At 37.9% G+C, this 13,337-nt stretch overlaps 1 protein-coding gene across 2 annotated transcripts in view; it reads left to right on the top strand.

Moving 5' to 3' along the window:
• The window catches only part of CHCHD3 (coiled-coil-helix-coiled-coil-helix domain containing 3), a 281,405-nt gene that overhangs the window by 87,860 nt on the left and 180,208 nt on the right, over positions 1-13,337 (top strand). For both annotated transcript variants that reach the window (XM_043873519.1, XM_043873518.1), the window contains exon 4: positions 9,678-9,795. In XM_043873519.1, the coding sequence (XP_043729454.1) occupies positions 9,678-9,795 (118 nt within the window). The remainder of the gene's footprint in view (positions 1-9,677; positions 9,796-13,337) is intronic.

Below are 13,337 nucleotides of genomic sequence, written 5' to 3'. Positions count from 1 at the left end.
GCAGCAGGCTGGGAGAAAGGCTCTCAAAAAAGGTGCTTCTGGCAAGAACTGTTGGCATATTTGGTGCTTTTGGCATTTGTAGCACCGGTGACTATTACCGCTTAGTTGATAACATACACTGATTTTAAGGTATGTCTTCATTTCATGGATATTGAAGGATGGTGGGGGGAATAACCCCGTATATTTGGTTAAATAGACTAAATTCTAGATGGAAATAAAGGGAAGTGGGAGAGAGGAGCAGTGATAATTAAATGATATAAAAACATTTCGCTGGACTGAAGAAAGATTGGAGGTTGCACATTGAGAGGCCTCTATTCTGGGAGGGATTGATGAGAAAAGATGCACACCTGGTCAGACTGCTGAAATTTCTGAGCTCTAAGGATAAAGAGAAAATCTTATAAGCTTCCTGACAGAAAGAACCACTAATTTATAAAGGAAATGGGATCAGTCCGGGTTTAGGCTTTTCTTTGCCACACTGGAAGCTAGAAGGCAGAATGACACCTAGGGATTCCTGAGAAAGGGCGGAGAGCCCCAAATCTGTGTTGAGCTCTCATTCACCTGCCATGGTGAGAAAGAGACCTGTAGATATCTAAGGATTTGGAGAACTTATTAATGTAAACAACTAGCAATCAGAATCCACTAAGGAGACAAAACTCATCAGTTACTTTGACGCAGAGAATTTAATGCAAGAATTGTTAATGAGGCATTCAGGAGCTGAAAAGGCAAAACAGCCACAACAAAGCTACTCACAGGCAGTGCTGTTAATAGAAATATATTGTGAGCCATCTATGTAATTATAATTTTTCTAGTAGCCACAAAAGAAATAATTCTAAGATTTTGTTTTCCCTAGTATATCCAAGATGTTCTCATTTTAACATATAATCAGTATAAAATATGTTAGTGGGACATATCACATTCTTATTTCCATACTCAGTATTAATCCAGTATGTATTTTATATTGACAGCACATCTCAGATGTGCTTGGACAGATTTCGTGGGCTTGGTAGCCATGTGTGGCTAATGTTGGCGGTATTTGACAGTGCAGCTCTGAGCTGTCCCAGAGGTAACACTGGCAGGAAGTTAGGAGTTAAAACACTGACTCTGGGAGGAGGGGCTCTGTGGAGCTGCAGCCCAGGGAAGGGGAGACCAGTGGGTCTGATTTCTGAGGACCCTCCAGGTAGGCAGGGCTGGTGTTTCCAGAGTGAGGTGCAGGAAGGTTGCTTTTGCAGGTGTGAGCAGCCTGCAAACTGGATTGAACTTCTGCTGCAGGAACAAGTGCTGCTGCTGGAGTGAAGCAGTGAGGCTTGAGTGATGCTGAAAGGCGTAGACGGCAAACTGGAGAGTTCCCTTTCCCTCCACCAGCCTGCGGGCTCCCTCTGGCGCCCTCTATTGGCAGAACCTAACAGGGACCCAGCTGCAAAGCAGGCATAGGGTTTAGAGACTCCCCGCTCCCACTTCACAAAGTAGGGGCGTGTGAAACTGACTCATAGCTAAGAACCTGACATGCTGGTCCATCTTAGGAAGATTCTTAAAGAATTTGAACCAAATTAAAAATTAATTAGAACAGAGATCTTAACTAGGGAAAGGTGGAGAGGAGTAACAGCACTCGTGAGAATGCATCTTTTCACTGTCTATCGATACATGGATGATAGAGTGGGAACATCTGATAAAGCTACTAATAAAGGTTTTTGAAAATGAAGAAAAATTCTTAACGGGAAAACTAAGAATTGTATGAATTTAAAAGCACTGAACTCTTAGCTAAGAGTTGGAGTTGAGAGTCACAGCATTCAAATGATTTCATCTTACTGACTTTGCAGAGGGTGGTGGTTGAGAAAATAGTAGGAATTTTGTTTTTAAACAATAGTAGGGGGAAGTGTTTGTGAATGTTCAGAAAGAGAATGATCACTAATCTCAAAGAAGAATATCAAAGATCTTTTTTGGGAGGGGAAGAACGTGTATAGTAACTTGATATAACTGGGAAAATAAGGAAAGGGGAAAAACAAATAACAGCAAAGTAAGATTAATGCTAGATAAAATATAAAATGAAAGAAATAAAGTTAAGTGTATCAGTTTCTTACTATTAATAATTGCAGCTGGTCACAGTTGCCCACTTAAAGATCAAGGGTGCCAGATTATTTTAACACACACATACATATACCAAGAGGTGTGTATTATTTGACATACAAGTAAAGCAAAGTTATTTGTTTAATCTTAATAAAAGTTAAAAAATTACTGGATTGGTAAAGCTGTACCAAGCAAAAGAAATATGAGAAAAGGTACAAATGAAGGTTGTCAGCCCTAAACAGAACAAAAAGGCACAATTATGTATTGATAACAAGCCAGATTTTAAAGACAACAGTTATTAACCTTTATGAATTAATCAAATTAGCAGCTCAACATGGGAATCAAAAATGATTAAAAATTCAAAGACTACTTGATTTAAAAAATAATAAAAAGATGTTCTGTAATTATTCTTTCTTTAAAAATGTTTACTCTGGGATTGATGGTGGTATTTGCTAAGCTTTAACTTTAAAACATCTACCATGAAAAGTGTTGGAGTGAGTTAGGTGGTATGTGTATCTTTGTATATTTGGAGGGTGAGAAGTTGCAGTTGGGTTTAAGCTTGAAAGTCCTTTGAATTAGAAAAGAGGAAAAGTATTGATTCTTTCCCTTACAAATCATAGGAAGGAGAACAGTGATATCTTCTCTCTCTCTGACCAAAAGTTTACCAAGACTTACTGACTTAACAAGGCCAATTTCAAAATATGTGTTCTGGTGAAAATGTGGTTTTTTTTTTTTTTTTTTTTAACAAAAAGCAAATGTAAGTACAGAAAACTGTTAAAGGCTTGATATATCTTTTACATATGTAAGGATGTGTACTAAGTCTCACAGGTCACTTGAACCAGGAGTGTTGTCCTAGTTTTCTGTCTTCAGGAGGACATCTCACGTTGTTATCTGTCTCAGGCTCAAGCCCATCTGGGATGAGGCCAGTGCTTAAGTTGATGTCTTGTCCACCTGGGCCCATTAGAGGGATTTGCCCCAGAGATACCTGTGTGGACTTCTGGTTCCTTTTTCCTAGGAAGACTCTGTGGTTCTCCTCAACATCTTAGTAAATGAACAACTGCAGCGCCCATCCAATACATGTTCTCAAGGGAGGGGATGTAGGTACTTTGAAAACAAGTCCTCAGTAGTAACAGGTCATGCATGGGCATTCCCTGCTACAACTGCTATACAACAGTTTATTTAAAGCTCTGCTGACCAAGCACAATTCAGTATATGTGCTGCTCCCGCTGTTGTTCACTTGTATTTTGAATATTATAACAATTGGTGTATACTCTCTAAGATAAAAAGACGATTATTGTAGCTTAAGATGCCTCTAAATATTTTGTTTAAGCCAGATAAGAAAGAGGCCACAGATTCTTCCAGTAGATACAAGTCAAGGGCGCTTTGGGGTGTTGTGTAACTTCCTCAGGGAAATTTAATTGTGAATTCCCGAGGGAGGGGTATGTGGGCCTTGGATATGGTGACATTAACTTGTGAACTAAAACCAGAATTCTGGCTTAAAAATTCTAGTTTAAAAACATACAGATCTATTTTTCAGTGTAGTAAGAGAATGTATTTGATAAGCAAATGGTCCCAGAAAATCCAGGGTAGGTAGAACTTGTTTTCAAGTGAGACTTGAAATAGGGGCTCGAGGTACAAAGTAGTATGCCATGTGTGAACAAGAGGTGATTGTCTCAAATGAGATGAGAACCATTTAGGTTTATAACTATGGGTAAATCCCCCATATTAGCTGTAGGCTTCCAGTTCCAGGCTGAGTTAAAGTCAGGATCATTTTGAAAGCCATGCAGGAAAATGGCCAGATTGTGGCTACATTTTAGTATGCTTTAAAACAAAAACACTTTTAAAAAAATCTTCTTGTGTATAAAGCAAGGAAACTTTGTTAAATTCTGAATGACATTTTAAGTGATATTTGCATAGAAACATAGATGACCAAGATAAACATCCTCTAGGTTGTATTCAGAACCAAGTCTTAATGCTGGTTAGGTAATACTGATTGACTGTAGGTCTGCCAGATTGCAGCCAATCAGTTTTCCAAGACAGTGCCATTTCTTGCTAAATTACCATTATATGAAGAGTACCTGTGTTCCGTTGTATTAAACTAGGCTCATCCTCTGTTAATTTCTTTCAACAGTGCTTACTGAATGCCTGCCAAGAGCCAGGCACTGTGGAGTGTCCGAGTTGTGGTGCATATGACAAAGTTCTCCCCCTGTCCCCTGGCTTAATATGTATATACACACACATAAATTCTAATAGTGTATATGTATTATGTGTGTGTGTCCATGGGTGTATCTTCTGTAAGAATGCAGGCTCTGAAATCAGCCTGCCTGGCTGCACCTCTCTCATGGGCTTTGTGACCCCGAGCAGATTATTCCATAAATCCTGTAAAGCCTTATTGTTACAAAACTTCTCTGTGCCTCAGCTTCCTCATCTGAAATAGAGTAAAACAGTTTTGATAGGGGTGCCGTTGAGGATTGTAAATGAGTTACACCCGTCAAGTGCTTAGACCTGTTCGTGGTACAAAGCAAGCATTAATAAATGCTGACTCTTTATCTGTTACACACACAGACGTTACATATTCAGTATATATACACATACTATGTATGAATGGGACATGGCCATATTAATGTACATTCATTCTCATGTGTTTATTTCAGAATCACAGTGCATGTATATTTCCTTCTAGGATTTGAAATCATTTGAGCTGAGAAATATTAAGCTTGCTATGTACTTTTATTTTGGTAAAGTCTTATTAATAGAAAGCTGTATACTTGTTTTGTCATTATTTTTAATAGTCTTAATAATTAGTTCGTTGGATTACCAGCTCAGCTTTTCTGTTTAAAAGATGAGTAGTAAACAGTATTTTGAGTGCTAGTTCAGCATGTTCTGACAAAGTATGATGCATTAAAATAAAATTCATCATTAGCATTAAAACTGACCTTTGTGGTCGTAGTCGCTCATTTTTCTCTTCTAGTGTTTGAAACAGTCTAAGTCAAGTACTTTGCAGTACTATCCAGATATTCAGTGTATAATGGTCATAGTTCAGTTTTAGATAAATCATTTCCTCAAGTCACTTTATCTGGAACAGTCTCAGTTTCCCATTTATTCTCACCCATTATCTGAGGTTCTCATCAACTTTCCTATTATTAAATTATAAAGTGATTTTCTAAGCTAGAATTGTGTAGCATTTCTTATGTGTCAACCTACATGAAGATAAATCTGAGTATTTGTGAATTGCCAAATGAGCAGTGCCCAGGTTCAGAGAAACATTTAGGGCCATTGAAAGCCAAACCCACTTTGGGAAAGGGCTGGTAATAATTTTGACTCTGGCAAACTCTGACTTGAGGTAATGAAAGCGCATTAAAAAAGGAGCTTCTTTTAAAATAATTATGATTAATGTGGCTTGTAAAAACTGTCCTTATACGACCACAAAGGTGAGTAACGTAATGGAAGCTGATTCCTGTTGGTGGCGGTGGCGTTGCCGGATGTGTTACTCTTCAGGTTTAAGAACCATGGCTTTGGAAATCAGATCAAGTCATTTCATGTCTCCTGTGTGCTTTTCTACATCTCAATTTTTCTCATATATGTGTTTTTAAATAGTAATGCCTCCTTCATAGACAACAACAAAGTTGAATCTATAAAAACATGCCTAGCTAAAGTTATCTTTAAAAATATTCCTCCCATTTTCTTAAAACCTTTAGGTTCTTTGAAATAAAATAATATTGGTCAGTTTTTACACAAACTGAAATACATAAATTTTATATATCAAGATATCTATGAGAACTGAACATATGTGAGTAAATTATTATTATTTTTTCCACTTAAATGACGCATGTAATGTTCATTATAAGAGATTTGGCTCATTTTTAGAAATTCATTTTTCTGGTGTATCTTACATCTCTCACCTGGTTGAGATATTCCTCCCATTTTCTTAAAACCTTTAGGTTCTTTGAAATAAAATAATATTGGTCAGTTTTTACACAAACTGAAATACATAAATTTTATATATCAAGATATCTATGAGAACTGAACATATGTGAGTAAATTATTATTATTTTTTCCACTTAAATGACGCATGTAATGTTCATTATAAGAGATTTGGCTCATTTTTAGAAATTCATTTTTCTGGTGTATCTTACATCTCTCACCTGGTTGAGAATATATTGAGAACAAGAGCTCAGTTGCTAGGGTGTGAGGTGTAAGGACAGAGCTGACTGGTATTTGTTTCATTAAGCTTAGGCAAGCTATCCAATTACTTAATGCAAATAAGAAAAGTTTACACTAAACTCCTACTTCTTTGCTTAAAACTCTAGAGAATTTAAATGAGGAGAGATATGTATTTAAAAGAAGGAAATTTAAATGAAACTTAAATCAAGGGCTTAATGTAGAATAATATTAGACCAGGAGATCTGAAATAATCAGTGGGAAATGCCAGTAAATAAAAAAGAGAATGTATTCTCCAAGATACTTGGTATGTTTAGTTTTATTTTGAGATTATTCTTAAATCTTTGGAAACCCAAGTTGTTAATGATTTATTTTATCTCATACCTGCCTCCTCCCCCCTTTTTTTTAAACAACAGGTACCTTGGTGGCCCAGGAACCTTGGGCTATATAAAGCTCAGCCTTCAAAATTTAAAGCTAAGAAAACTGATGTTTATTAGATTGTATGATTAAACTGCCTATAGGTAGTGAGGATTGGTTCTGGGTTCTACTGCCAGACTTCTTAAAGATACAAAATTCTGGTCAGGAAACTGTCACTGCGCAGACCTTTCTTTTTTTCATTTTATTTTCAGACATTCCTTTAGAATAAACTATTTGAGAATTTGAACAGGTCTATTTGTAAGAAAATGAAAGTAACTGTAAGAATAAGGAGAATTTCTTTTTTTTTTTTTTTTTTTGAGAATTTCTTTTTGGTCAGTTTGTGCCACCCCCAGTGTCTCTTCAACCAAGAGTCAAATATAACTAGGTGTTGGTAGTTTAGAGGCTCTGAAATGTTACGAGATGTAAAACAGCCTTCTTCTTTAGGTTGGTGTGGTCCAGGATCATCCCACTTGTGACGCTTAACATCACGGTGGCCTGGCCCTTGTAGGGCTCTGTTTGTGTCTAGTTTCACAAGTCCCCCAGTCTTCTATTTTCTGCAGCTTGTTTTCCATTTTCCAGTGAGTCGGAAATACGCCACTCATTCATTCATGCATATACTCAAGTATTTTGTGAGCACTTGCGGTGTGGGGCTGGCACTGTTTAGCGCTGGGTATATAGCAGTGGAAAAAAGCAAACCAGATCCTTGCCCTTACGGGAAACAAAGAAAGGAACATGTGCAAGGAGGGGGCTACTGGAGTCATTAGAGTCTATGTACTTGTTAAAGGGGCTTGATCATAAAAATAAAGCAGAACTTTGGAGAACTGGGGGGAAAAAGGTGGAGAGGACCAAGTGATACGTAGTTATGGTGTATTTAATGAATGTGGAGATTTCCTTCTTTTCAGAAAATAACTGCTGCCTCTGTATTCCTGATCCCACAGTGGGTACTATTGTTATTACTGCTACTTACCTAATGCACTGAGTGCTCATTGTACTCACAGGCTTTGTACTAAGTGCTTTTGTATATAGAATCCTGTAAGGTGAGTGTTAACACCAGTCTGTTTTACTCATGAGAATAACAGGACCAGGGAGGTTAACTACACTCAGCTAGTAAATGGTAGAGCCTTGGTTTAGACTCAGGATCTGTATTGGATGTTGCAAGCTGAATAATCTTTATTTTTTTATTATAACGTGGAAGACTTTTGTGCTTATGTTATTGCTTCATTTTTCATTAACTTGCCGAACTTTATATTTCCAAAGTTGAGCTACTTTTAACTCCATTTATAATTAAAACTTATGCCATATGCAAGTAAACTCAGAAGAAATGTTGTTATTAAAGTGAACAATACTTTAAAATTTGATATACCAAATATGGAAGATTTGGGAAGCTTTAGTTATGTAGAACTCACTTTGTGTCCAAGAACTAATAATTAAAAATGTGAATTTTATACTAGTTTTATGTATGTATATAAAGTGCCTAGCACAGTGTTCGCATATAGTAGGTGATCTATAAATTATAGTAGTTTTTTAGTTTCCACCTCATTTGTAATATAAGTAATGCCTTTTACTTACAAGTGACAGGCTGGTAGAAATGCTTTTTGTGCCTTGTTTTCTAATCTGGTACAGTAACTTCAGCAGTTGTCAGCATGCTGTCCTTATGTGGACCACTTTGTTTCCATGTTGCTCTCCTTTTATATAACTCCAGGATTTATTTGGGTAAAAGTATATTTGCCTCTGTTATTTACCTTTATTCAAGACATAAATTTACACAGGTTTAATTTTTAGGGGGAAAAGCATTATCACTTTGGAATGTATTTTACAAGCTGATTTTATCTGTTAGAATTGATTTGTGAGAATTTCAGCATATCAAGGTGATATAACAATTTAAAACTAGTAACCAAAAGTTTTCTTTTCAAGAATCCTTTTTAAAACTGAAATTTGATAGACTAGTATTGAGTTCAATTTGGTGCTCATCATTCCCACTTACAAAGTAGATTGCACTCAGAATTTCACTTATACCAACATACCAATTTTACTTTTTCTTTTTATAGCATTGCTTATGACTTCAGGAATATGTTGGTATAGAGCGGTTTTTCTCTCCAAGAAGAAAAGGCAATCAGAAATCTTTGTCCATGAGATTAGCCTAAAATGTACTCTCCCTCAGTGATTACTGAATACCTTTATGGGCCCAGGCACACCTTTGTCATGCACAGGAGAGAGGTTGTAGTGGATTGCAGCTTAGTATGATCTAATTGTGTGATGAGGTTACTGATAGACCTCACGCAGTCAGATGCTTCATTGGTAGAACTAGCGTTGGTTGGGAATCCTGGGAGGTGAGGTTCCACTGTCTTACTTTGCTGGACCACATGTGCAGTGTTAACATTTAGTTTGGAGCTCAGGGACAAATTGGAGTCATCCCACAAGTGAGGAACCCTGCTCCTGAAAGGTCTGGCCATTTTTGCAGATGAAGATTGTTGGGAAATGAGAGGTCGACTGGGAGGAAAGATCTTCTAACAGTGTTTTTATTTCCTGCGGTAACGTCAGGTCCATGAGATCGGGGACTGGTCCTTTTCAGTACCGTGTCATCAGTGCCTCATGCAGGGCCTCGTATAGAGTCAATAAATAGCGGAGTCAGTTTTGATGGGAGGATGATGGTTACCTTCAAATATTTGTCTTATAGATGGCTTGTTAATTAGATGTATTACTTCTCTCTCCAGAGGGCAGATGGAGTCACCAGGGGTAGAATATTTAGTTGGGCAGATTTCAATTTGACATGAGAAGAACTTAGTAAAACTAATTTAGCAGTTAGATTGATTAGCCTCTTGGTATATTTGAATTCTCTTCTTTTAAATGCTTGGATAAAAGCTGCATGAGGATTTATTAGGAAATATACCTGCTATTGATAAATTCTAGGCCAAGATGACTTCAGCTACTGATCCTAGGGCTTTTTCTGTCTTTTTATTTAACACATTAAACACATGATGTCAACTATTAAAATCTTTTTTTTTTCCTAAGTTAGAACTTTGTTGTCTTTTCAGACTGAAGCAAAGCAAAGAACTGGATGCAGAGAAGGCTTTTGCCAACGAGCAGTTGACCAGAGCTATCCTTCGTGAGAGGATATCAAATGAGGAGGAGCGTGCGAAGGCAAAGCACCTGGTGAGCATGAACGGTTTAGTCAGAAGGTCTTGTCTGCAAGGAAACCGCTGATGTTTGGGCAAAGCTTGCCAGCTTCCAGTGTGGATGATATTCATGTTCTCTTTGCTGAGATTTTCTTTATCTTTGCCTTTTACGAGTGGCTGACAATTTGCTGAGATTAACCACCAAGGACTCTAAGGCAGGTGTAATGAGGGTTATTGAAGAAAAGACCAGCACAGAGACACAGGCGTCTTGCCTGAGGGATGTTGTTTGCTTGTTCCCACTGGTTGGTTTCGGTTTCATTTATTTGAAACCTCTGGGGTGAGAGCCTACCTTGGTCCTCTTCTTGCTGGCAGCCACCAGATGCTAGCTGGGCAGACTCCAGCAGAGGTGAGTAAGGTTACATCCATCACTTTCTGGACTTCAGAAAGGGGAACCATTTTTTATAAGAAAGGAAATAATTTTTTCAAAGAAAATATTTTTTTAGAAATTTAAAGATTACATAAATATGTTTAAAAATGACTATTTGTAGCAGAAAATTTAAGAGGCACCCATAAAGCTATCACTCTCATGTAACCATGGTTTACCCTGAGGTGTTTCCCTGGAGACAATTTCTATTCCTAGGTTTGTTACCTATTGAAGACTTTGGATAGTGCCATACATGGTGTTTACATCATGAACATACTCTTTATATCACCAAAATGTGGTTTTTAATGGCTGAACAGTAGTGTCTTCTGCAGGCAACATGATTGGTTGAACATCTTCCTGTTGTTAAATAAAATTGGAGCTGTTCTGGGTGAAGCCTGGGGTCCTGACTGCTCAGTGCTCACTTTAGCCTTCCTAGAAACCCTCATGTCATTTCCCTATCTTCTCAGTGGAATATGGTTGGGAACTCACTGGAGAGAGAAATGTAACCATATAGTGGAGAGCTGGGGATGTAAGACGCAGGGGATGTCCCTAGTCCAGCAGGCAGCGGGGGATTGTTACCAGTTTGTAAGAAAAGACTCAGTCTCTGTTCTCTTCTGTTCTTTCTCTTGGTCCTTTCTTTGAGAGGCTAACCTACGACCAGTTGCCAATGGAGAAAATAGGAAGCCAGTGCATACTGAATCCATTTCTTCAGTGACTCATTCAGGATCCAGGCTACATGGGCAGGCAGTAAACCAGAACAGAGGTGATGGACTAAGAGAGGAATGTCTAGGGTCTGGCCAGCGCCTCTGTGAGGACACACACATTGAGTGGAACTGAGGCCTAGAGATGTGGAAGGAAAGTCATTTGTTGTGAATGGGGGATAATTTCAGAATTAAAAGTGTTAGGGGTTGAGTAATTTAATTATGACATCTGCTGTGCTCCTGAGTTTGAGGGTTTTGGGGGGAAATTGAAAACATGTCAGGCCCACGCGTTAAGGGTCATTCCCATGAATGTTACAGCCTCCCAATTGGAAGGCCAGGGATGGAGAGGAGAGAGTTTAATAGTGCTTGTGGTGGAGGGTGGTGGGTTGGCGGGTGGGGAGCAAGCTTCAAGGTTTCTAGTGGGCAGAGGACCCCTTGGTTCTCATTTTTATTTGTGTCCCAGCTTTTGCCTCTTCTCTTTGAAGCATTCTTTTCTCTACTTCTCTTGGTCTGAATTTGAACTACCTTGTTCTTTAAATTCAGGGAGATAAGCAAGATTAAGATTAAAAAAAAAACTCATTAAACACACATGCTCATGAGAAGGCATAAAAAGAGAGTTTTCACAAGAAATCTGAAAGTATAAAAAAATTTCTTAATTCACAGTAACTAGAATATTATGTAATGTAGTTGGGTTGGAGCAGTGTATCTTCAGCACATTTTTTCCTTGTATCTTATAAATCTTCTCTATTTCCTATCTATGTATTTTTGTTTTTAGGTTAAGCATAAGAAATCGGCATTATATATTCTATTTTGCAGGTCTCTTCTTTATTGATTCTGGAGTCATATGGTATGGGTGGCAAATTACTGACAACTCCTTAATTTCAGCATCTGTCATAAATTGGCCAAACAGCTCTCAAAGCATGTTGGGACTAAAAGTAGAATTTATGCAATAGTATTATAGATGATCCAGAGGATCTTGTTCTGGCTTGAGGATTCTCAGATACTTAAGTGTAGCTCTTGGCCACAACACCGTAGCTGCCTACGGTGGTTTAGGGACCTGGTGACTCCCAACTTATTTACCACGTTATCACCTTTACTGTTGTTATTCATTATTATAGAAGACATGCATATTTGTTGGGTAAAGATCAGGAAATAAATACAAAAACAGTAAAATCAATTAGATTACCATTATCCAGAGATACTTACTATTAACTTTCTGGTTTATTGTTTTATATTCCTTTTCACATTGCACTCAGTCTGTATAAAACATTTATATTAATATGTATATTGTATTTCTCCAAACATAGTAGTATATGTAATTTTATGTAACTCTTACAGTAACTTTCATATTGAAAAAAATTTAGACTATTTAAGGCCTTTCTATACCAGTAAATATGTATTTGCATGATTACTTTTAATGGTTGAGTGTATTTCACTGAATTTTCATCTGATTATTAAAATAATACAGGGATAAACATTCAAAGTTACTAAGGGATCATCTTATGTGTTAGGATGGCTGCCGTTAAGAAAAAACAGATACCAGTAAGGTATCTCAGGGAGCTGCTCAATGTTTTGTGGAGGCCTGGATGGAATGGAAATTTAGGGGAGAGTGGATATATGTGTGTGTATGGCTGAGTCCCATCCCTGTTCAGCTGAAACTGTCACAACATTGTTAATTGGCCCTACCCAATACAAAATAAAAGTTTTCTTTTTCTTTTAAAAAAAAGACAGTAACAAGTATTGGCAAGGATGATCTGAGAATGTAAAATGGTACAGTCACTTTGGAAAATAGTATGGTGGTTCCTCAAGAAAAGTAAAACTAGAATCATCATATGATTCAGCATTCCACTCTGCTGGCATGCGTGCATGCCCAATCCCTCAGTCATGTCTGACTGTGTGCAACCCCATGGACTCTCCTTGGGATCTCCAGGCAAGAACACTGGAGTGGCTTGCCATTTCCTCCTCCAAGGGATCTTCCCCACCCAGGGATCGAGCCTGCATTTCCTGTGGCTCCTGCATTGGCAGAATTTTTTTTTTTTTTTACTGCTTGGGCCATCTGGGAGGCCCCACTCTTCTGGTTCTTTATCCAAAAGAACTAAAAGCAGGACATCAAAGAGATATTTGTATATCCGTGTCCATTGCAACATTATTCATAATAGCCAAGAGGTGGAAGAAATCTATGTGTTCCTCAGTAGCTTAATGCATAAACAAAATTGTCATACATGTACGATGGTGTGTTATTCAGCCTTTAGAAGGAGGGAAATTCTAACGTATCATGCGATTTAGATGAACCTCAAGGACATTATGCTTAGTGAAATAAACCAGTCACAGAAAGGTAAATACTGTGTGATTCCTATTGTGTGCAGCATCTAGTGTAGTCACATTCAGAGACAGAAGGCAGCAGGGTGGTTTCAAGGGGCTGAGTGGAAGGAGGAGTGGCGAGCTTTCTAATGG

The sequence above is a fragment of the Cervus elaphus genome, chromosome 18 (assembly GCF_910594005.1).
Source record: "Cervus elaphus chromosome 18, mCerEla1.1, whole genome shotgun sequence".
NCBI lineage: Eukaryota > Metazoa > Chordata > Mammalia > Artiodactyla > Cervidae > Cervus > Cervus elaphus.
The sequence above is the reverse complement of the archived record's forward strand: the minus strand, read 5'-3'. Positions and strand labels throughout refer to the sequence as shown.